General features: G+C 32.3%; 1 protein-coding gene across 3 annotated transcripts in view; it reads left to right on the top strand.

Moving 5' to 3' along the window:
* The window catches only part of LOC118182157 (DNA damage-regulated autophagy modulator protein 2-like), a 56,522-nt gene that overhangs the window by 11,056 nt on the left and 19,008 nt on the right, over window positions 1-26,458 (top strand). For all 3 annotated transcript variants that reach the window (XM_035351473.2, XM_035351474.2, XM_035351475.2), the window contains exons 4-7: window positions 2,260-2,414; window positions 4,645-4,822; window positions 19,718-19,791; window positions 25,903-26,019. In XM_035351473.2, coding sequence (XP_035207364.1) covers window positions 2,260-2,414; window positions 4,645-4,822; window positions 19,718-19,791; window positions 25,903-26,019 — 524 coding nt within the window. The remainder of the gene's footprint in view (window positions 1-2,259; window positions 2,415-4,644; window positions 4,823-19,717; window positions 19,792-25,902; window positions 26,020-26,458) is intronic.

Here is a 26,458-nt window from a genome sequence, read left to right as displayed (position 1 = left end):
ACAACAATAAATTTCAAGGAATACCATGTACACATCGTTCTGTTTCAACTTTAAAAAACATCTACGAATTGCACAGTTTAGACGGTACGCACTAATCAACAAAATAACTAAAATAAATTTCAAACAATAAAAAAAAAAAAAAAAAAAAAAAACAATAACGACAGAAATTCATACTAAAAAAACAATGTACATAACATTCTACAAAATAAGAACAAGAATAAAAAAAATGCACTTACCATTAATGCTTTTTCGAACAGCAGAAATACCAATTTCATACCACCTTTAACATGCCGCCATGTAATCACTAACGTATTTATATGACAGCCAGACACACTATCCAGAAAATTCATACTATGGTTCACAAATACATAAAATAACAAATAATCACAAATCCCTACTTCTATCATGAATACGACTAAAAATAATCTCCCATACCTTCTTTCCACACCTCCAAATACCCATTGCCCCTCAACAGGATGGCGATCAACACGACTATATTTCCTTATGCCGAACTTTAAAATTCAACAACTTTCACCATTAAATCTTTCCCCCCTAGCTTCTCAGACACAAAGCATGACGGGAACCAACGAACTCCAGCGAAAGATTTTTCAACGTCAACAGGGTTGCCATACAACACGCAATCGTGCCAAAAACCAGCGCAGAACACATATCGCCACATTTGGTGAAATTAGGGCATATATCAGAGTTGTACCTGAAAATGCAACACCATGAACATTTGGCTGAATAAACAAATTTGCAAATTTTGGTGAGTACGTAATAGAAAAAATCATGCAGATGATATAAGATGCAAGTTGGTCATGTGATTATAGCAGAAGATAAAACAGAAGGAAATGGCTAACAAACCAACAGTCGCTACTATCTACTGCTTAGGGAATCCAGAATTTTGAGAATTTCAACATTCTAGAAGATGTGTAAATGACGAGATGCCTTAGGCAGTTCCAGCAAATGGACAGTTTTACATACTCGGATTGTAGGCTTTTGTACAGCTGGTGGTCTTCCACTTGCATTGTTGCTGAAATGCATGTAGATATATTCACTCAAATAAAATAACAAATAATCTCCCATAGAATTTAGTCTAGATGGATCAATGAAGGAAATGTAAGTAGTTATGAAAACCAGGTCCATCTAGACGTACTACTGAACACACAGATCAACGCGTATGAAAAGAAGTGGTGGCAGCCCCACGTTAGAGGACATTTTGCAGAATGTGCAGGGAGCTTTTGAATACCCCAATAACTGGGAGAACAGTTTTCAGATGTTTGATGGAAAGCGGCTTGCACACAAACCATTCTTTGCAAAGATTGCCATTAATGCCAAACCATCGACACGAAAGACTGTTGTGGAGTCATAAACAAGGCAGTAGGACATCTGAAGGACAAAATATGGTATTCAGCGGTGAGTCTGAATTTTGTTTGTCTGATTATAGTCACGAGTTAAGAGTCTGGAGGCACTGAAGAGGTGCCAATCTGACTACTATTGCTGAATGCCACCCCACTCATCAGCATGCCATAATCCTTTGATGAGCCGTCGGTCATGATAGTAGGTCAGCTCTGTTATTCATCAGAAGCACACTGGAAGCACAACAATACGTTGATGTGGTTGTGCCTTACTTTCAGTGGCTGTAAAATGGTATTTTTCAGCAGGACAACGTGGCACTGCAAATGGCATTCATTAGCCGACAAGCCTTGAAGCATGTCCCATTGCTTCCTTGGCCTTCGATGTCTCCTGATCTTTTGCCAATCAAGCATATTTGGGACATGATTGGTCATCATTTTTCTGCTCTGCCCCAGCTGGGCAAACTTCATGGGAGGGTTTAGGGCATATGGGCTTCCATCCCTCAGGACACTATTTGCAAACTAATTGAATCTATACCTTGTAGAGTTGTAGCTTGCATCACTGCAAGAGGTGGTCATACATCGTACTGATTCCCTGTATATTTCAGTACTGTGTAAATTTATCTTTCTATAAATAACATCACTTGAGCATGCTGTGTCTCTGTATCAATTAACATTACATTCTAACCAATCTTTCATAGTGTTGCATTTTCTGAGTCAGGTAGTGTATATTTGCTTTGGTTAATATTCTTAATTTTAAAAGTCACTGAAGTGATTCTCTGTTGGGGAGTTGTATATATATGCTTAAATTATATGTTGTAATAAAGAATGGACTTACTGCCAATACATTATTTTGAGATATATTTAAGTTTTAGTTATTAGTAATAATTATTCTTTAACCTAGTGGCAGCTTTCATGTATTTGAGATATAAACATGTGGAGCAGCATTATCGAGATTTTTTGTCATCAGAATTTACTGTAGTTTTAAAGTTGAATAGAATTTCACTTGCAATTGGATGGTTTGGATGTCTTGGAGTGAGCATTCTGGCAAACTTTCAGGTAATAAAAACAGTAACATAAGATTGTAATTTTAAAGTATTTTATGATTTTAAATGGTATGACTTGATTTTCACAGCCCCTGTTATCAAAATGGTGCCACAGTTATCGTCAAGTTTAAACTACATGCATATATGTTATAGCTGCTGTATCTTTGCACTTGCTTGTAATATGGCCTCAAAAAGCTTCTCTTTCTAAAAGGGTACAATTCAGAAAGATACAACTCCAGCAGCATAAAAAAATGTGAGAATTCAGAAGAATTTTAGGGTAATGATTGGGCAAAGTTAGGTTATTTGAATTTGGCAAAGCACACAAAAATGATCTGCCTGAGGAGAGGTATACATTTTGCAAAAAACTTTCTATGGGGAATTGGCACATATTCACAATACACATGGGGAAGACCATGAAAACCAACCATGTAGCCAGCCTGTTCAACCCCTTTGCTTTTTGTTTCGCCATTTAACATAGCTTTCACATTTTGGGTGCGAGCACCCATTGTTGGATCAACGAAATTAAATGTATGATTCAGAATTCAGCTCATATGTTTTATAAGCTTACCAGTAATCTGAAGATATTATTGATTCTTCCACTATGTGATCTACAGTCGCTGATATCAGTGTACTTGCTTCTCAATTTTTAACCTGAACAAGAAAGCCTTCGCCGCGCTTTCACAGCATAACCCACCAAATATCCACATTTTCATTGCACAGGAAAGCTTTCATCAATTTTGACTATTTTACCAGGGTCACCTCTTTGTCCTTTAGGTTGTTGAAGTAAATGTCTTTAACAAATCTCACTCATAAAATTTTTCCTGTTAGTCATGCAGTTTTGGCAGATGCTGAACTGTTTATCGTACCACTTAAGCAATGGTAGTTCCTCTGCCTAAGAGTAGATGAAACGCAGCACTGTAAGTAATAGTATTCCAAGACCCACAAACCAGTTATCAGATTGAAATTTTTTTTAGCCCAAAGGGCGTTAGCCCAGAAGAGCTATTAATTTCATTTTGGCATTTTGTGTCGATTCACTATAAATGGTGAATCATTTTTCAAATTGTTGCTACCAAATAATATTGCCCTGTGTTATATTTAAAGAAATTAAATAATAAAGAATCTGCATAAATGTATATATGTTTCTTGCATTGTGATAAAACAATGATACCTAGAGCCATCAAATTTGAATAACGTAATCTTTTACTGAATATGGGCATCTGGAAGCATGAATTTGGAATTTGTTTTCTTATCAATTTAATATTTTATAACACTTTAATAATTTTTTATTAACAAAATGATTTTAAAGCGAGCTGTGGTAACATTGTACGGAAAAAAACAGTTTTATCTCCAGCACATGAGAGAGTGTCTCATGTGCTCAATCAAAAATTCTGAAGATATGCTCATTTTAAAATTATTTTGCAATATTGCTGTTGAACTTTTTTATGGTTTAAGTGCGAAGAACATGATATTTAATCAATAAAGGTAACAACACAAAATGTTAAAGAAACGAACCTTTGGGCGTAATGTAAAATCTGAAAACATTCAGACTTTTTTAAATTTATAACTTTATTTTATTTATTATTTTTTTTACGGTTTTTCACCTCTACCTACTTTTGTTTTATGTATAGTTTCATTCTGTAGTCATTTAGGCATTTTAATTTGTGAGGTAATGTATTTTTTCCTGGGGAAAAGATAAGCCATCTTTCTTACTCCTCAGTAAATTAAAAATTGTCAACATTATTTTACTATATTTAAATTGAAGAAAAACTGTTACGATAACACACAATTTGTCAAATTTGGTAAGCAGAAGTCGAAAGTACCATTTTTACATAAGTTGGCAATATTTTTTTACAGTGTTTAAACTGTAAAAAACTGTTATAATATCAAATGTTTCATCAAATTCAGCAAATAAAAATTTAAAGCACCATTTTTTTAATAATTTGGTGGCAGTTTTTGTATGATGTTAAAATTGAAAAGAATAACAATATCACATGGTTCGCAAAATTCATGAGAGTACTGTTTGTTACATAATTGGTGGTTTATCACAGCAGCTGTGAAAATCAAATAATACCTATTAAATTTATTTGTGTTTATTTCATTCTCTAAAAATTTTGAGATCTGAAAGCAGATTTCAACAGTAAAATGAAATATACTACATTATATAATTTACATTAACAGTAATTCATTAAAAAAAATTGAGGAAAATAGTTTTGAAAAAAAAAATATTAATATTGTTTTTGCAGGAAACTTCAGTTATAATTGTTCATATGACTGGTGCTTTAATTGCATTTGGATCTGCTGCATTGTATAGTTGGACACAGACTGTAATTTCTCATTATGTATGCCCTCTGCTAAATTCACTATTTATTGCAAGATTACGGGTGTTTCTCTCTTTAATACTGACAGCCTCTTTTGGTACTAGTATCCTTTGAAGGTATGTTGTAATGTTTTGAAACGTATCATCTTTTACCTGTATAATAGAAATCCATGCAGTTCACATTCATAATTTTTATAGTCAAAAGTCGTTAATCCGGACTCGTCAGAACTTCGGCGATTCCGGATTATCAATTTTTCCGGATTATAGATCATCAGTTTAAATCTGGTAAGATGGCATGCAGAAATTATAAAATTAAAAATATGAAACCGTAATTTATGAAATAAAGAGCAATTATGATCTAAAGGGTATCAAAATTTACAAAAAAAAAAAAAAAAAAAAAAAAAAGCTTAATATTTATTTGTTTACTTTATTAAACATTTCTTTCAATGTAAGTTGTTTATGTTGCTTCGTTTTTTGTTCTAATACTTTCTCTTGAATTCTATAAACAGACATAATTTCTTCTTCACTTACAAAGTTCCGCTGTTCAAGTCCTATAATTACTGTGTCGAGGATACCGACTAACTTGTCAATCGAAATTTTTTCGTTTTCAATAACCTCTGTGTCACTTTCTTCACTATCGGAAGCGAATTATAATGACGAAGAATTTGATTTAAATCATAACAAAGACGGAGTACATCGAGATGAAATACTACATTTAGTAAGGAATTATAAGCCAAATAAAATAAAAACATCTGCCCTGAATATAAGGATAGTGCTGACAGATCAACTTCCAATTCATTGCGCGCCGCGACATTCCCCCCCACCCCCATGCAGAGCAGCGTGAAATTGATAAACAGATTTCGGAATGGTTAGAGAAACAAAGGATATGCCTTTATCCATTTTTTGCAGCAATTCTACTTTTTGTTTAATGGACTTCAAAACATACTTTCGCTTTGTAGATCCTTTACATATTAGTAAATACAGTCAAAAGTCGTTAATTCGGACACCCATAATCCAGAATGATCTGTAATCCGGACTTCAAAGCTAAAAACTTTGTGCACATGCGCGGCGTTGGCACATGCGCACAGGCGTTTTACACGTGTGCGTAAGACCTTGACTACTGCGCATATGCATGTGCGCAAGTGCAGAATACGTTTTCACCTGCACGTTTAATGTATAACGGACTGTGTAAGCTAAAATTATCTAATTATCTATTTCAGTAAATGTTAATGATTGCGTTGTTCCTTAATCTTTGAATTGGATCCCGCTTATTATTTTTTGCAGACTGTAAGAGCAATTTTATAAAAGTAAACTTGAACTTTCGATTATGTCAAATAGAATTTCCAATGCTGGAACTTCCAAAGGATCTACAAAACGAAAGTATGTTTCGATGTCCAACAAACAAAAAGTGGAATTGCTGCAAAAAATGGATAAAGACATGAAGAATGTGACAGAGAGGTTAGTGAAAACAAAAAAATTTCGATTGACAAGTTAGTCGGTATTCTCGGCACAGCAATTAACGGGACTTGAACAGCGGAGCTTTGTAACTGAACAAGAAGTTATGTCTTTTTATAGAATTAAAGAGAAAGTATTATCACATAAAAGGAAGCAACTTAAACAACTTACATTGAGAAAAATGTTTAATAAAGTAAACAAATAAATATTAAGCTTTTTTTTTTTTTGTAAATTTTGATACCCCTTTAGATCATAATTGTTCTTTATTTCATAAATTACGGTTTCATATTTTTAATTTTAGAATTTCTGCATGCCATCTTACGAGATTTAAACTGATGATCTATAATCCGGAATCGCCGAAGTCCCGACGAGTCCGGATTAACGACTTTTGACTGTATATATCGGAAATTCTATTTGACATAATCGAAAGTTCAAGCTTACTTTTATAAAAGTGCTCTAACAGTCTGCAAAAAATAATAAGCCGGATCCAATTTGAAGATTAAGGAACAACGCAATCTGCAACATTAACTGAATTAGATAATTTTAGCTTAGCTTATACCATCCATTACACATTAAACGCGCATGCGTAAACGTATTATTCGCACACGCATATTTGCAGCTGTAAAGGTCTTATGTGCATGCGTCAATGCGACGCATGGCAGAAAGTTTGTAGCTTTGATGTCCGAATTATAGATTATTCCGAGTTATGGGTGTCCGAATTAATGACTTTCAACTGTATAGCATTTAAGCTGTTTTGTAGAGCTTCTCACTGATTTGAAAAGTCAGAGAGAATACAAATTTTATCAAAACACAAGGAAAAATCTAGAGCTGCTTTGCGATGTTTGAAACACATAAAGATCAGTCTTCTCAAATAACAAAAAGTTCTTGTATTAAAAAGAAAGCAAATAAAGATTTATTGCAGTCTTTATTTTTATTATTGAAAATACTTTACTTATTGCAGTTTATTTTTTTTACTCAAAGTATTTTACTCAGACGAACGCCATAGGCCAAAATATGTATATGAAAAATCTTTAAGAACACATTTTTTGGTTGACACAGGAGCTGAATTATCTGTTTTGCCTCCTACTCTACAAGACCGATGTAAACAAACATCATTGCTCAATTTAATTGCAGCAAATGGTACCAAAATGGATGTATATGGAAAAAAAACATTTAGTCAATTTAGACATAGGTCTATGCCGAATTTTTCCATGGACTTTTACTATTGCTAATATTTCACGACCAATTTTGGGCGCAGACTTTTTAAATAATTATGGCATTATTGTTAATTTGAAATCTAAAAAAATAATTGACAGCAAGACTAACATTGAATCGGATGGTAAGATATCCCGAGATACTGTACCCAAAATTACAGTTTTACAACCATTACATGTATTTAATGATTTGCTTTAAAAATATGATTCTCTGTTTCAAGATGTTTTAAAAGAGCCTTTGAATAAGAATACTCTTGGTATTACACACGGTAATCGAAACTAAAGGTTTTCCAGTAGCAGCTAAGGCTAGGCACGTAGTGCCTGACAAATTAGTTGTCGCAAAAGCAGAATTCACTTGTTTAGTGCAAAAAAAGGCATTTGTAGCCCTTCTAAAAGCTGCTGGAGTAGTCCTCTGCACATGGTAAAAAATGGGATGGGTCTTGGCGGCTTTGCGGGCACTATCGTAAATTAAATTCAATCTCTATTCCAGATAATTATCCAGTTAGACATCTGCATGGTCTTACATCCAATTTGAGCAATAAAATTCTTTTTTCAACATCAGACCTTAAGAAGGCATATCACCTGGTACCAGTGAATGAAGAGGATATACCAAAAATGGCAATAGTTACTTCTTTCGGATTATTTGAGTTTAACTACATGACATTTAGTTTACGTAATGCTGTGCTAACCATGCAAAGATTACTGGATCAAATTCTATCAGATTTAAATTTCTGTTTCATATATGTAGATGATATTTTATTTACTTCATCATCCCTCGATGAACTTGTGCTTCATATCGAAGAAGTGGTACAACTCTGATATACACCCTAATTTCACCAAATGTGGCGATATGTGTTCTGCGCTTGTTTTTGGCATGATTGCGTGTTGTATGGCAACCCTGTTGACATTGAAAAATCTTTCGCTGGAGCTCGTTAGTTCGCATCATGTTCTGTGTCTGAGAAGATAGGGAGAAAGATAAAATCGTTGAAGTTGTTGAATTGAAGTTCGGCAAAATGAAATATCATCGTGGCCATCCTGTTGAGAGGCAGTGGGTATTTGGAGGTGTGGAAAGAGGGTCTGGGGAGAGTATTTTTAGTCGCTGTGCATGATAGAAGTAGGGATTTGTGATTATTTGTTATTTTATTTATTTGTGAACAGAGTATGAATTTTCTGGATAGTATGTCTGGCTATTATATAAATACGATAGTGATTACGTGGCGGCATACTAAAGGCAGTATGGAATTGATGTTTTTGCTGTTCGAAAAAGCATTAATTCATGGTAAGTGCATTTTATTTTATTCTTGTTCTTATTTTGTAGAATGTTATGTTCATTGTTTTGTTAGTATGAATTTCTGTCATTATTGTTGATTTTTTGAATTGTTTAAAAATTATTTTAGTTATTTTAGTTTATTTTGTTGATTAGTGTGTAGCGTCTAGATTGTGCAATTCGTAGATGTTTTTTAAAGTTGAAACAGAACGCTATGTACATGGTATTCTTTGAAATTTATTGCTGTTATGTTAATTTATTAAAGCGATGTGTGCGTAGTTCGTAGATTCGATTGTTGCCTAAATTGTGCAATTCATAGATTTTTTTTAAAGTTTAAACAGGATGCTATGTATATGGTATTCTTTGAAATTTATTGTTGTTATGTTAATTTATTAAAGTGAGGTGTGCGTAGTTCATAGATTCGTTTGTTGCCAAAATTGTGCAATTCGTAGATTTTTTTTAAGTTAAAACATATTGCTGTGTACATGGACTCTTGTCAAATAATTTTGGTTAGAAACTTTACGTTTTTGCTATTTAAATTTTTTTTTTTTTCGGACTTTTAGCTTAAATTGTGTGGTCAAAGAGTGGATTTTGCATGTGCAAAAACTGCGTTTATGGAGACATTTTAAGCTTTAAATTCGAAATGTAGAAAAAAAAATTGAGATAGTGATGTGGCACCATGGAGTTTCTCGCCAAAAATGTTTGGCGATCATAGTAGTCAATTTCAAAGTGAACTCTTTCGAGAACTAGCTAAAAACTTTGGTATTCGCCTTTCTCATACCACCACATACCACCCACAAGCCAACGGAATCATTGAAAGATGGCATAGATGGCTTAAACAGTCTATAATGTGTCATACATCTGTACACTGGACGATTGCATTACCTTCATTTCTTTTAGGACTTCAGACTGCTTTAAAAAAGAAATTTTACTGCTCTTGAGCCAAACTTGTGTATGGTCAAACTTTACATCTTCCAGGACAATTCTTTATGCCTTCTGCAAGCAACAATCTGAAGAATGAATGACTTGCTACAAAAACTAAATGACCATATAGAACATCTTCGACCGGCTGCTACTACAAATCACTCCAAAAAAACAGATTTTTGTGTACAAAGACTTAAATAAATGTTCTCATGTTTTTCTGTGTGTAAGATGCAGTAAAACCCTCATTGCATACACCTTACACTGTTCCTTACAAAGTGCTTCAGCGTAGTGATAAAACTTTTACCATCTCTAAAAAAGGACGATATCACTGTGTCTATCAACAGGGTAAAACCTGCTTAGTTAGTCCCAGACAATGTATCTGAACCTCTTAGCTTAACTGATGTTTAATTGTGGCTCTTTTTCATATTTTTAGCGCATTTTATTCCCAGGAAGGGAGATGATGTGGGGTTACCTTCTTCCCACATTTCTACAGTGCCTCGAGTTCTCCCCTTTGCTCATGCGCAATAAGAATCTCATCTCTGCACGACTGCAAAAAATAACTCTTTCCTTCCTTTTTTACAAGTTTGTGTACACAATTTATTCATCCCTGAGATTAATGTTATTTTAATGCTATGTACATATTTTGATTTATTAAAAGAATTTATTTTTATAATTGGGTGTTTAACAGTTACATAGACCCCAAAAAAGTATTCCCCTTAGTCTCAACATTCCCCACCATGCAACTTCTTTCCAAGTTCTAGTTCTTCTTTCAATGTTCCTCATTTAGTGTGGCCAGTTCCCGGAGGCCACAGCACTAAGCTCTTAGTACACAGTACTAAGCTTTTTATTTATTTATATTTATTTTTAATTCCATTGGTGGAATCCAGCAGGCTGAAAAGCACTTTACCCAGTGGGCCAGCTGTTCTGTTGATGGTGAAAAGAAAGTTTTGTGCAATATGTAAATGATAAATTTAAAATAACTTCCTTACACTGCAAAGATTCAGTATATTTGAATAATCATATTAAGTAAAAATTTTGTATAATTTGTTTCATTAGCTGATTAATATGAATCACTTATTTTAAATATTTATGCATTTCCTAAATACATTTTGCTGCTCTCTTTTCAGTTAAAGTTTAAATTCAACACAGTTTTTTCATGCAAAAGCGTAACAAATTTGCATGAATTAATAATTCCAATTCATAAAACAATTACTTTCATCAAAGCTGAATTACAGAATATTTGTATAATTCACTTCTGAGCATATATGCTTTACTGTAACCTTCAAACTTCAAGTTCCATATTTTAATCAAAACGTACAGTGAGTAAGCACTTATTGTGTACTGACATGAGTGATGGAATTAATAACTGATATGCAGTAATTAAAGCAAAAGTTAAAAATTATTATCAAGTATGAAACTTAGCATCAAGAAAAATACCAGAGATGCATAAACTTTGTAGAAGTGTGAAAAAAATCGAGGAAGTTTCTTTGCTATCCGCAATTGGGCATTTGGAATTATTTTAATGTGATTTTACAGAGCAAAGGGGAAGATTCAGAAAATATATTCCAGGGTAAAGATGAGGTAACGAGATATGCGCTATCAAGTTGTTCTTCTCTTTTAACATAAATATGAAACATTTCTAGTTAAGCTGAAAAGAGATATCCAAAATTCTAGTTATGTAGATTATTTATTATTTTATGTTATCCAAAATTAATTTTATTCTTTATATGATTTAAATTTTATGCTTTAATTTAAATAATATGAAAATATTATATTTTAAAATGCATACCTTTAAAAACCTATTAATTTAATGTAGATGAATTTGTAAATCTCAGAGTCGTAATTGTTTTGGGTGAGTCAGGCACTTTTTAGAGATGGGATGCTGCATAAATAAGAATATTTAGGAGAAGCAATTATGAGATTTGTTTCAGGTATTTAAATCTGATGGTATGACACTGATGGTTGACAACTGGAGTTTTTTAAAGTATTCATTTGATTTTCTTTATTAAATCAGAAATGGTTTCAAACAGGAAAGTGCCAAAAAGGCATTAACACATATTTTAAAATTGATTTTATTATTTTATTACTGAATGGGAATTAAACTAGACCAAGATTAGACTAAACATCTTCTTAGTCTAATTTTAATTGAAGAGAAATAGATTATATGATTCTTTTTAACATTATACTTTTAACGCACTAAATATAAAAACAAGTTTATGTCTTTCATTTTAGAATCTGTGCAGTTAAATTATATATTTATTTAATTTCAAATAGAAATTGGCTGCATTTATGAAAATAAAAGTAATTCCACTACTTAACTTTTTTGGGGGAAAAAAAGGCATATTTTATATTGTTGTATGGGCAAAAAATTATATCATTTTCATCTACATAAATTTATAACTTCTGTAATAATAAAATTTAAAAAAATGATGTGGAAGCTACAGGACTTACTTGTAATAGCATGATTTGTCCTATTAAGTTATACGCATTTTCTTTTGCACTTCATTTTAATTTATTTCCTCAAATTATTCTGAATTAGTTAACTGATACCTCAATGCAAATTGAATGTGACATAAAAAATTGCAAATTTTGAAATTTCAGATATCCCAATCAACTTTTGTCAAACTTGCATTTTTATTTTTTCATAATGAGTATAAATAAAAATTTCCCAAATACACAATCTACCAATAAGTATTGGCACCCATGCAAATGCCAGTATCTGCAGTCCTGATTATACGTCATGCCCCTCTGCTGTTAAATATCATGTAGGAAACAACATTGGTGCTAGTCGCATACAAGATGTGATGAAGTGCAGAGCTATGTGATTTCAAGAAATGTGTAATCATCAGGTATTACAAAATGGCCAATCCTGAAGGAGCATATCTAGCAAGCTGTGGTATGGTCATGCTGCCGCCAATAAACCTCTGATCATAGAGTCCAGCTACAGTGCTCAGTTAATGTGATGTAAAGCACTTTGACAGTGGACCGTAAATCAGTATAAACTGATTCTCTGGAGCAAGGAATCAAGATTCTTCGCATTCGCAAGACAGGTTCTGGGTTTGGCCTCTGCCTTGAGGACACCTCTTGCTTGAATGTATTGTGCATGCAGTAAATTTCGTTGAAGGTGGAATTATGGCCTGGAAGTGTTTCTTCTGGTATGGACCAGGCCCTTTGGTCCAGATTCATGGTAAGCTTAATGCCAATGTAGACTGCACTGTTTTGGATGATAGCGTTCTTCCTACGTTTTGACAGTTTTTATGGGTTGGACTCATGTTATTTTCAGGACGACAACACCAGCTATTATGTTGCGAGGTCTGTGGATTGGCATAGTGACAATGAGATTAACTGAATTGACTAGCCTGCCCAGACCTGAACCCTATCAAGAACCTATGGGATTAGTTGGATCACTGAATTAAGGGGTGCAACAAGCATCCAATAATGGTCAAGGAACTTGAACGTCTTCTCTAAGCTGAGTGGAAGAAATTACTAATAGCTATCACGCTGATAACTAATAAATGTATTTCAATTTTATTAATTCAACTGATCTGGGATTATGAGATACTCCCAATGGAATAGAAACTCAGTACAGTACAAAGTCCGTAATCCGAACGTCCATTATCCGGAATGATCTATAATCCGGACCTCAAAGCCATAAACTTATGCATGCGCGTAATGCATTTACACATGCGTGTAATGCGTTTACACATGTGCTTTTAATGTGCGTAAAGTGTTTACCCATGCGCACTTCTGATAGTGAAGAACGTGACAGAGAGTTTATTGAAAACGAAAAAATTTCGATTGACAAGTTAGTCAATATTCTTGACACAACAATTACAGGACTTGAGCAGTGGAAGTTTGTAGCTGAACAAGAAATTATGTCTGTTTATAGAATTAAAGAGAAAGTATTAGCACAAAAAATGAAGCAACTTAAACAACTTACATTGAAAGAAATGTTTAATAAGTAAACAAATAAATATTAAGCTTTTTTTGTAAATTTTGATACCCTTTAGATCATAACTGCTCTTTATTTCATAAATTACAGTTTCATATTTTTAATTGTATAATTTCTGCATGCCATCTTACAAGATTTAAATTGATTATCTATAATCCGGAAAAAAAACTTAATTGGGAATCGCCAAAGTCTGGACGAGTCCGGATTAAAGACTTTATACTGTACTATCTATTTGATATACGAAAGGGGAGATGTGCTTGATTGTAGTAATTACATAGGAATTAGTTGTTTGTGCATAAACTATAAAATACTTTCAACTGACTTTTACCTTATGTTGATAATGGGATCGGTGATTATCAGTGCGGCTTTAGTAGGGAAAGATCGTCTCTTGAGCAGATTTTTAACCTAAGGCAGGTTTTTGAAAAATACAGAGAATTTGGAATCGAAACACTCAATCTTTTTATCAATTTCTAAACTGCTTATGATTGCAATTATAGGGATTACTCATTGAGGTCATGTATGAAATAAATATTCCAGAAAAACTTGCTGCACCAGTGGTTTTGGCTCTTAACCCTTTGCGGCAGGGTGTGCCCGGTCTAGGCACACCTAAAAATTTCCTTCTGTATGCACAGAAAAATTGAATAAAAAGGGATTTGAAGGTTACTATACGTTACTCTGAACTCATGCAATTCTTTATTTATAGTAGATGGCAGCTCAACACAAACCAGTCCATATATTTTAGCCATGTTTAGTTTTTTAAGACCCGCATTTTTCAAAGAAATCTTCCAGATTCTTTTTACTGTATAAAAAGAATTATTTGAATAACATAGAAAGGAAATTTCTATGCTATTTTTTTTGGCTGCATGCTAATCTCCTTATTCTATATTAGTTTTAAATTTTTACCTTGAAATCTGGCCTAAAATCGGATGGCGAACTGAAGTGTTCCCAGATTGGGCTCACTGCGAGTCTGGGTCACTGAGAGGCAGCTTTATCTTTGTTTCTCTGCAGCTCATTAACATAGAAAGGTGGGTCCACATCTGTGTTTCATTTCCTGTTGTCTCTTTCTTCTTCTTTCTTTCTTTCTTTTTTTTTGGGGGGGGTGGAGGGGAGGTTTGGTTATCAACTAAGAAATTGGGGTGATTTTCTAAAGGTCAGGGATAATTTCATCAGTTAGCTGTTTGGTTTTTCACTAGAGCAGTTCTCTTTTTCTCTTTCACTTTGGTTCAAAGAAGTTTTCTTAACATTACGTTTAATAGTTTTAAGTTGTAGACATTTTTATTTTATAGTTTATAATTTCAAATTTTAGATATAATATTAGTTTATTTTTTTCGGATTTTTAACTATTTTCCAAACAGATCGGAGAGCCGGTAGCGTGCCGGAAAGGGTTAAGGAAACCAAGATGAGATACAAATTTGTTTACAAGGTGACCTTACAGAACAACTTGAAGTCAAGAATAGAGTAAGATAGTGGAATGCATTGATATGCCTCTTAATTAATATTGCACATAGAAAAAATATTAGAGATTCTAGAATCAGTTAGCGGAAGTGTTTTTAATAAGACTATTTATTGAATTATTGTCCTATTCAGATGATATTTCCATTGTCGCCCGTACTGCTCCTGCTCTTACTCAGGCATTCATGGCACTGGAAAAAAATTCAAAAAGATTTAACCTATCTGTTAACGAAAATAAAATATATGCTGGTCATTTAGAAATTAATAGCTATAGATTTATAAAAGTCTACTGTTTCACTTATCTGGGAATGGAGATGAATTGTAAAAATGAGATTACTTCTGAAATATGTAAAAGAATCTCTGTTTCAAGTAGATGTTTTCATGGCCTGAAAAGCTATTTAAAATCCAGCTTTCTCAAGTTAAGAACTAAATTGCTTCTTTACAAGAGTGTTTTAGGATCTGTTCTCACTTATGCTTCAGAAGCTTGGGCATTGACTTCACATGATGAGGAAGCTTTGGGGATTTTTTTTGAGAGAGGGATTTTGTGTTGGGTAATTGGTGTGGGTAAATGGATTGTGGAGAAGATCTATAGACAACCCGATGTAGTAAAATTCTTCAAATTACAGAGACTTAAATGGGTGGTCATTTGGCCGGAATGCATGAAGATCAGTATTGTAAGAAAAGCTTTCTGGAAAAGCCCATGGAAGCAGACCTTGGGGTAGACCCTTGTTGAGATGGATCTATTACATTGAAAGTGACCTAAACATTCTAAAAGGTAAAAACTGGAAAAAGTTGCCAAAAACAGAGATGCCTGGAGAAGGCAGGGCACATCCTGAGCTGTTGAGCCAGTGAAGAAGAAGAAAAATTTAATACTATAATTACATTTCTATTTTCCTAAATTAAAATTTTTAAGGAAAAAACAACAGTAAACTTTTGCTCATGCCCTTGCTTCTGCCGTCTTCTTAATGCAAATAAAATTGAATTCATTTTCAATTTATTATATCTTCTTGTTCTAAAATTATGCTTTTATTATTATGTATTATTACAGATATCATTCACTTGAATATTCAATAACTAGTGCTTACCTGAAAATTTAGCAGTGATGAGATTTTGAGCGAATGGAGGAACAGAACTAAAAGAAAGGCCATGAAAATCCTTAAGACAAAAAACACAGTACTAAACTCATTAGTCAGCTTCTCTTAATAACGCTAGATATGGTAGAATGTGTATGCATTCATTACAGAACATAGTTCCAAGATTTCTTAGTATCACATGAAGTAAAAAACACACTTTAAACTATATATATTTCTATTGAAAAAGGAATAACTAAAATCACACACTATTAGCATAAAAAACAATTTACTTCCAAAATTTTATTGAAAAATTTAACAATGAATCGGAGGGATTAGAGCACAGAATCATTAAGTAATGGGGACTTGAGCAAGGTCAGCATACAGGGATACCACCTATTAAAGAAGAATTATAAGATCAAGGTTCTGAAAGTTGGTGGAGAGAGACTGAAAATTTTCTTGTCACATGTATGTTCTGTGTGCATGTGTGTGCAGCATCCATGCAGCATTCACATCAACATCACAATGTCGCATCCCTGTGGATATATCATGGTCATAAATGTAATGTGACAAAAGTGGGTACTATTCTGTTATCAAGACCAGAGTCGTCGTCAAATGTTTGCTGAATTCGCCAAGAGATTACTCCATATGAAGTCTCCAATGTTTACTTCTAAATTTGTCATAGTGTGAACTCTTTAAAAGTAAAAGAATATCTTTTCAAAATTGGCAACGAGAATGCAAATTTCAAATATATAACGGTCACTTGTGTTTTTATTATTATTGTGTTTACCATGGATTTGAAAATTTAGACCTACGTAATGATGAAATATCTTCCATACAATTTTTCCGGGAATAAGAAATTATTCAGCCTGAAAAAAGTGCACAAAAAACCATAAAAGGAATTTTTGTTCCCTTCTTTCTTTGGCAAGTTGTTTAATTTACATTAAAATTTTTTAATTTTACGAATATCTGTTGTTATTTTTTCCCTTGGATTTTTCTTCAACTTAATTGTATTTTATTTATCATAATTTTAATATTTTGGTGGTTATTCTTATGCTTCGAATTTTTCTCCTGATCGTCAGCTTTTGGCGATATCTGAATTTAGTCTCAATAATAGAAATTAAAAATAAATTTTAAAATAAAACTTCTTGAATATTTAAAATAAAATGTACTCCAATATTTCCATTAAAATTAATAAAATATTAATGCCTAAAATAAATGTCTATTTGTTCTTGTTTAATTTTTTACTTTAATAATTAAACAAAATAATAGATACCACTCTGTTATTGGGGCCGGAGTTAGAAATGTATGTATGCATGCATGTATGTATGGATGTATTCGTGTATGCATGTATATATGTACATACGAATGTATGTGTGTATATATATATGCACATACATATACATGTGCATACATACCTGCATTTCTGGATCCGGTCACCATAACAAAATAGTACCCAAAAATATAACCATTGCACGGTGACTAAGTGAGCTATACTGGAAATAATGCCGTCCAGAAATTACTGCACTAAGCAGTTGCACTCTAAATCGAATAGCTCCAAGCATAGGTGACATAGGCAGCTGTCTAGTGTGCCAGTTTTTGAGAGCATCACTTAAGTTATTCTGACTAGCAGCAATTAATAAAAGTGTATTTGACTTTGAATTACTAATATGTTTAATTGCAACAATTAATAAAAGGTATTTAACTTTGAGTTGTTAATGAGTTAAATTTTTACAGATTGCCGAATGAAGTTCATATGTTTATAAACTCAAAATTAATTTTAAGATGTGGAACATAAGCTCAAAAATAATAATAATTTAAAACAAAAAATTTACAGATTTGTTATCATCTCTACATATAATAAAAGAAAGAGTCTGTCTGTCTGTGTACGTGTGTCTTTCGTTCCTGCTGCGCGTAAGCTAATAGACCCATGGCTACGAAATTTGATACCTAGGTGCATCTAGACAAGAGCCAGTGCACCTCAAAGCGATTTTTTCGAAATTCAAATTCGAATTTTTTTTTATTTTATCTTTTGTGATGAAATCGCGTCATTTTGAGACATAATGGGCTATAGGAAAGTGAGATTTTACTTTACACACTCCATTTTCACATCGTCATGAAACGTAGGCACATAGTTATTTTATGAACTTAAAATAAATTTCATGTTTCAATAAATCGATTAAATGCGAATTTATTTAACAAAGGAAGCTTAACACCTTTTCAACGGGATTTTTTCTAAAAATGTGTATTTTTAAAAATGTACAGTTTATTTTTCTTTGATTTTTGAACACGTTAAACTTTCATCCTTGCGACTGCTTTTAGAAAAAGAATTTTGGAAAAATGATATTTTGTATTTTTAAAATTTTTTTTAAATGAAGCTTCCGAGTACACTTCTCACATCTTTAAAAATGTGATTTTGGCAACAATTTTCCTTTCTTATTGTTGTTGATAGATTTTTGGTGAAACCGCATCATTTTGAATAGTTTCATTCTTTTAGAAATATGGGTTTGGCAACCCATATTTCTAAAAGAATGAAAACAATTTTCATCGTATTTCTTCTGTCACTGTTTTCAAGAGATTGGCATATTTCATTACCATTTTTATATATATATAATAATACATTTTTATTTTTTTTTTTTATTTATTTTTTTTTTTTTATTTTTATTTTATTTTATTTTATTTTATTTTTTTTATTTTTTTTTTTTTTTTTGATAAAGTTGTTCTGCAGAGTAAAATTCTGCGATAAATTTTTTGTTTTGAGTTTCTTTCATGTTATTTTTTACTTATTTCACTGTTTGTAAGATACTGAAAAGTTTTGCTTGATTTTTTTTTCTTCAACGGAAAGTTGGTTAATTTTTTTATTAGGATAATTAATATTTGTATTAAGAGATATAGCTTATTTCATTGTGATTTTTTTCTCTTGAAAATATAAGATAAAATATCATTAATTATGTACTTTGTTTTTCAGAATTTTTTGTTTTTTTGTATTCTTTTATGTTATTTATTGCTCATTTCACTGTCTTTAAGATATTGAAAAGTTTTGAGTGATTTTTTTTTAGGAAACAAAGTCCTTAACCTCCTTTATACCATATGAGTTCTTAAGATTTTGCAAAGGGAAGTTGGTTAATTTATTTATCAGGATAATTAATATTTGTATTAAGGAATATTGCTTATTACATTGTAATTTTGTTATACGTAATAACTTTTTTTATGAAGTTGTTTTGCAGAGTAAAATTCTAAGCAGTTTTTAAATTTAACGTTTGGTGTTCCCTTCAGCCATTTTTACGGTACATTTAAAAGCCAGACGAAGGGTGGCAGCGAAGCTGTTAGTGTTTAATATAAAAAGAGAAGTGCACATGCAGAAAATGCTAAATAACTTCAGTATTGAAATAAATTCATTTATTTTTCAATCAAAATTTGTTATAGTGTAATTTTACTAAAAATTGTATTTGCATATTGATTTAAGAAATAAAATGTGTTGAATTTTTGGAAAATGGAGAACTTCATTTACATTCAAAATGAGCGTAAACTGCAGGCATTCATGGATTAAGTGGTCATAGATCCTTCGAATTCATGTATGATAAAGTGGTATTGCAGTTTTTAGCTCTTTAATCTGTATGTGTTTTATTAATTCCCATTCCCATAATATTTCTTAATGTAAAAAGCTCTAATTGGTGGAATTATAGCCTATCAAAATTTTCATGGTAAGGATGAGACGAAGTGGCATCCAACAGATGGGGTGAGTAATTTTTTAATTATGTATGTACACATACATTTTTCTTATAAGTTTACTTGTTTATAATTGTTATGTGGTATATGTTTTAGCTTTTAACAATACATATTTCATTTAATATAATGTGCTTTTCTGAGAAAGCTTCCATAATGAAATTTAAAATGCAACAGAAACTGCACCTTTAAAGAGTTTTTCTTTACTATATATATATATGCGTGCATGTGTATGCACATGCCTTATGCATGTAGACTTACTAAAGAAGAGACTGATGGGGAAAGGTTTTTATAATTCTGAAATGTACTGCATATAAATGTATATTGTCGATTTTCATTGCGAAAATTATATTTTATCAGATCATAATTGTAATTTTTATAATTTGATTATTATGTTCAGAAGTTATGCATATTACTCTTATATTATGTGTATACAGTCAAAAGTCGTTAATTCGGACACCCATAATCCGGAATGATCTATAATCTGAGCCTCAAAGCTAAAAACTTTCTGCGCATGCGCCGCGTTGACACATGCGCATAGGCGTTTACGCGTGCGCGTCAAATGCGTGTGCGCAAATGCAGAATTTGTTTTCGCGTGCGCGTTTAACGTATAAGGGATGGTATAAGCTAAAATTATACAATTATCTATTTCAGTTAATGTTGATGATTGTATTATTCCTTAATCTTCGAATTGGATGCAGCATATTATTTTTTGCAGACTGTAGGAGCAATTTTATAAAAGTAAACTTGAACTTTCGATTATGTCAATTTCCGATTCTGGAGCTCCGAAAGGATCTACAAAATGAAAGTATGTCTCGATGTCCATCAAACAAAAAGTGGAATTGCTGCAAAAAATGGATAAAGACATGAAGAAGGTGACAGAGAGGTTAGTGAAAACGAAAAAATTTCGATTGACAAGTTAGTCGGTATTCTCGGCACAGCAATTACGGGACTTGAACAGCGGAGCTTTTTAACTGAACAAGAAATTATGTCTGTTTATAGAATTAAAGAGAAAGTATTATCATATAAAATGAAACAACTTACATTGAAAGAAATGTTTAATAAAGTAAACAAATAAATATTAAGCTTCTTTTTTTTGTAAATTTTGATCCTTTAGATCATAATTGTTCTTTATTTCCTAAAATACGGTTTCATATTTTTAATTTTAGAATTTGTGCATGCCATCTTACGAGATTTAAACTGGTGATCTATAATTTGGAAAAATCGATAATCCGGAATCACTGAAGTCCCGATGAGTCCGGATTAACGACTTTTGACTGTATTTATATAAGTAAACATTTTAATTAATCATAATAAATTACCTGATACTTGCACAAAAGCTGCAAAGTAATAAAATAATAATTTATTTACTAATGGATTATTTAGTATATTATCTCCTTTGACAAAGGTAGTTTGAATTCTAGTGAAATGAAATAACTTATAAGCATATTTAAAAAATGAATCTTGGAAAATTTTTTAAATGGAAACATCAAAACTGAATTTAGAATAAATTGAAAATGGAAACTGTTAAAAAGGTAAAATTGAAAATGTAATCAATAAACCAAGTAATTATCATCATTCACCGGGAATTAGTTGACTTTTCAAGGGGAATAAACTTCTGATCAATTAACAATAATTAATAAATGCAAAGGTGTTTCATCTTTCTCTCAGGTAAGAATTATTATGCCAAAAAGTTTTTTTAGTAAAATGAGTTTAAGTAAGTAGCATTTAAGTTAGAATTGGAGTAACTGCACTGTATAGAATTCAGTAAGAAAGCGGCTGTTCTATCAAGTTATAAAAAAAAAAAAAAACTTTCAAAATCATGATATATTATTGTAAGAGTTAGTTGTATTTTCTTACTTGCAAAAAATGCCCCCAACGTCTTTGCATTTAATCATATTAGCTCAGTGTAAATTTTGTAAAAATAATTAAACAAGTAAGAAAAAGTCAATAAAATTATATTCACTTAAGATGAAAAGATAAAATAAAAAATCCATGAAAAAAAATATACATAATATACATAAATAACCAGAAGATGAATAAATTAACTTGCGTGGCTTGTTAGTTTTGTAAAGCGAGATAAGTCCGTTACTTGCTTCGTACTCAAAATGGAATTTGGAATTCAAACCAGGACAATGAAAGAAGGGGCAGAGAGAATAAGTTAGTGTGTAGGTGGGGATTTTTGGAATCTATTTTTAGAATGCCAGAAAGAAGTGGTCATGGAACTCTTTTGAGTGTAAGAAATTTTGACTTTAAACTGACCAACCAAAACAAATTAATTAATTTCTGGCTAATGTCGTAGCAGAAACAGGAAAAAACTACTATAGTTCGACCACCTCATCCGCGACCATGAGTGCAAACACGCATGCGCCATTCGGACCGAATTATTCTTAAAATAGGGTGGAAGGATGGAGATTTTCTTTCCTTCCAGCATAGCTCTTTCTGGAGAAGAGAAGACCTTTCACATCGCAGCAAGTAATATCGCCCCTTTTGGACGAGTCTGTGTGTTTTGGCAGAATGTCAACCAGGGTTGTGCTTGAGACGGTCGAACTATAGTAATCTTCAAGGGCAGTCTTTCTAAGTCTGCTCAAAAGCTTTTAAGCAGACTTCGAAAAAGTTTGGAAATGAGCCCATTTTTTTTTAGTACCAGCATTAAAGAAAATGCCAGAAATAATGATTTTTACATTACATACAATAACATGAATAATTATACTATTTACAAATCTTTTAATGGAAGTCATCCAACATATACTGCCATTTAAGGTTTAAGAATAAATTTTCATACCCCTATCAGCCAAATGATTTAGATTGAGTACTTAACGCCTGCTCTTTTAAGGCGATGATTAATAAAGTTATTCAGTACTTGATTGTTTTTAAGAATTTTATACAGTGCATTTACTTCAATTTTAACTTAAACCTACTTACTTATTTTTTTAAATATGCTTATAAGTTACTTCATTTCACTAGAATTCTAACTGCCTTTATCAAAAGAGATAATAAGATAACATATGAGGTAACATAAGTACCGTTTTGAAAAAAAAAAAAAAAAAAAATAGTAAAACAATTTTTTCGAATCCAATTTTATTTTTACATGAAAATACAAGTCTTAAACTATTTTTCAACATAGTTTCCGCCAATGATCAAACACTTGTCATAGCGGGTGACCAGTTTTTGTATACCATCGTCAAAGAAACTTCCCGCCAGTTTCGAAAACCACGACTCCACAGCATTTTTCGTGTCATCATCAGATCCAAAGCGCTTGCCACCAAGCTTGTGCTTTATGTGCAGGAACAAGTGATAGTCGGACGGTGCCAAGTCCGAGCTGTACGGCGGGTGATCGAACTGCTCCCAACGTGTCGAATTAACGATTGAGTGACACCAGCAGTATGGGGCCGAGCGTTGTCATGGAGCAACACAATTCCTTTACTGAGCATTCCTCTTCATTTGTTTTGAATGGCACGCCTTAGTTTTGTTAAAGTCTCACAATATCATGTCGCATTAATGGTTTCACCTCTGGGAAGAAATTCAGTAAGCAAAACGCCTTTCCTATCCCAAAAGACAGTGCACATGATTTTTTGTGATGACATTGTCACTTTGAACTTTTGTTTTTTCAGAGAATGAGTGTGTCTGCACTCCATCGATTGTTGTTTTGATTCTGGTGTGAAATGACACACCCAAGTTTCATCACCTGTCACAATTTGGTTTAAAAAGTTTTTTCCCTCATCACTGTACCGTGTGAGAAATGTCAGGGCACTACCAAGTCGCTTTGTTTTGTGAACATCAGTGAGCATTTTTGGAACCCATCGGGAACACAGTTTGCGATAATTCAAGCAGTCAGACACAATTTCATACAAAACAGTACGTGAAATTCGTGGAAATGCCTCTGAAAGAGTTATCATTGTGAAGCGTCTGTTCTCATGAATTGCTTCATCAACTTTCCTTACCAAATCATCAGTGACAACAGAAGGCCGACCACTCCGAGCCTCGGCATGGACATTTGTTCGACCTGCATTAAACATTCTTACCCACTTTCTCACCATTCCATCACTTATCGCATATTCACCGTAAACTTCTGTCACTTGACGATAAATTTCGGCCGGTTTAACATTCCTCGCGTTCAAAAATTTAATCACGGCACGAATCTCACAGTCAGCAGAAAAACTAATTGTCTTAAACATTTTGAATGTGCACAGCAAACTGAAAACACAACATAGAGCAACCAAAATGGTGACAATTGAAAGTCAGTGAACAAGAAAGACTAGTGTGCATGCGCGGGACGCCTACTACAGCACTGCGGCGGCGCTAGAATGAAACGGTACTTAGTTTCTGAATACACTATGTACTATATATATATACACTTTATGAGAAGATGCAGATTACATCATCTGAAAAAAGTTATCAACATTAATTTGTTTTCATCTACAGTGCATGCAAAACAAACTGCCTTTTCTAATTCTTAACAGAGTGTGTTTGCTGTTAACATTACATCAGTATTTTGAAGATTGTGCCTTTATTTTTCTTAAGTTTACCACGTATTTGTGAAATGGATGTATTTGTATTTGGAAGAACCTTACTTATCCAGTAGAATGCCATCATAGGTCTGACCCATTGTTTCCAGTTTCTTCTTCTGAAGAGACTTTTTTTTCTTTTCGTTATTTTAAAATCATATTTAGATAATGGCTGAGACACATGAGTAGTGGTATGACCTAAAAATAAGAGGAGTTCTTTGTAGAGAAAGTTTTTTTCTGTCCTCTCTTCCCAAACTGAGAGCAAGTGATATTACTTCTGGACATTTTTATTGTTGCTTCAGTCATGACGAATTTATGAACCTTCTAGATTGATAGTTGGATTTAATACTTCTTTGAAAATTTCAAACAACAAGTGTGCTCGCAGGAGATAGAGGCTTATTTAATAGTGCAAAAAATTTACTGACTTAATGCCATTAAACTAACTAGTTTCAGCCAAGGTGGGCATGAATTTGTTATCTACTCAGTTAATATCAGAAATCTGAAGTATGATCCCAGGAATTATTTTAGGGACTAGAAAAGAGGAATAATTGAGAGAGAATACAGAGTATTATAAATATATGCATTATGTCTTGTTATGGAGTACTGTGTTCATGAGTATGTTTGTGGCTTATATTTTGTGTCATTACGGTGCAGATGGGAACAGCACTTAACAATTCAAATAATAACATTAATTGATGTTTCTTATCATCATATAGATCCGTCATTTTCATATAAGAGTGTTTGAGGCTTTTTATGCCATACTCCATTTGATCAGACTCATTTTTGTTCATTCATTATGACAGCAAAAATTTTTCATATTACTAATTGGTCATAAGTATTGATATTATTAAGGGCATTGTCAACAAAAATTATATTAATTTAATTTAAAAATTCCACATATAATCATTTGTCTAGAGGCTGTTTTCTCCACTACTGATAACTTTAAATCTAACTAGCTATTAATTACAAACTGTTTAACCTTCCTCCAGTGCTTTGCATAAATTCTTGTTTTCACACTTACCTAGAATTCTAAATTAGAAGAACACAGACAAAACAAAACTAAAAGCTAATTATATTGTTATCTTGTAGATACAAACTAAAATTTAATAAAAATTCATCTGCCACTTCTTATTGAATCTTAGAATCATAACTATGTATAACATGTCTAAACAACTCAGCTTTAACTGTGACATCTAGGCCTAAGTGCTATCAAATATAAGAAATGTTCGATAAAACCAGTTCAGACAGGTGGATGGCTCAGGAAAATAAACTGCTTATTTGTGCATTGTCCAAGATCTCTTCTTAAATTATACATATCCTTACTAAATCCAGCTGATGTGCATTTTAGTGAAGGCAGACAAAATAAATTAAAGCTACAATAAAGACTGGATAAATAATATATTTAATAAAAATTACAGACTTATTTTGATTCTGTTTTTAGGAGTATCATTAATGTGTATGTAATAATGATGTGTGAAGCAAAAAGGACACATGATATTGACATAGCGAACGGCTTTCAGTGCCCATTTTGTATTATTTTGTGAAATAAATTCTAATAATTATAGTTTGTTTACATATTTTCTAGTCTAGTTCTTAGTTGATCTTTTGTGATTTAGGGATTCACTGCTCATGTTGTAAGCACAGCTGCAGAATGGATATTAGTAATTTCCTTCGATTTTTTCATCCTCACCTTTGTTAGGGAAATGCAGAGTATTTCAATATCTTCACCTCAGGTAATTATTTTAAAACTTTGTTATCAGATCACTAGTTTTATATGTTTAATATAGATTATAGGAAAACTTGAAATGTTTCTTGTTTTTAACTATTTTACTGTATTGAAATGTGAAATTTTCTGGTTTTGAAAATACACTTATTATTTTGCACTGAAATTAATATTTTTTGAAAATTATAGTATATGTGTATTTTAAATGTTACTTTTCTTCTACCAGTATTGTACTTATTTTATTCTTTGGTACTCTTTGTAGATGCTTGTAATGAAACATTGTTATTAATTAGTCAAAACTCTGCTATTATACACTCTGTTCATCAGTGTTATCTTCTTTGACTTCATATATGATCCCCTTCATGAAATATCAATACTTTTCAGTTCATGAGATGCCACTTGGCATAAAATGTATTTGCATGAAATCTAATCAAGTGGTTACCCTAAAA

The sequence above is a fragment of the Stegodyphus dumicola genome, chromosome 12, assembly GCF_044657685.1.
Source record: "Stegodyphus dumicola isolate Sdum_Otavi_A_Nest chromosome 12, ASM4465768v1".
In the NCBI taxonomy this organism is placed as follows: Eukaryota; Metazoa; Arthropoda; class Arachnida; order Araneae; family Eresidae; genus Stegodyphus; species Stegodyphus dumicola.
The sequence above is the reverse complement of the archived record's forward strand: the minus strand, read 5'-3'. Positions and strand labels throughout refer to the sequence as shown.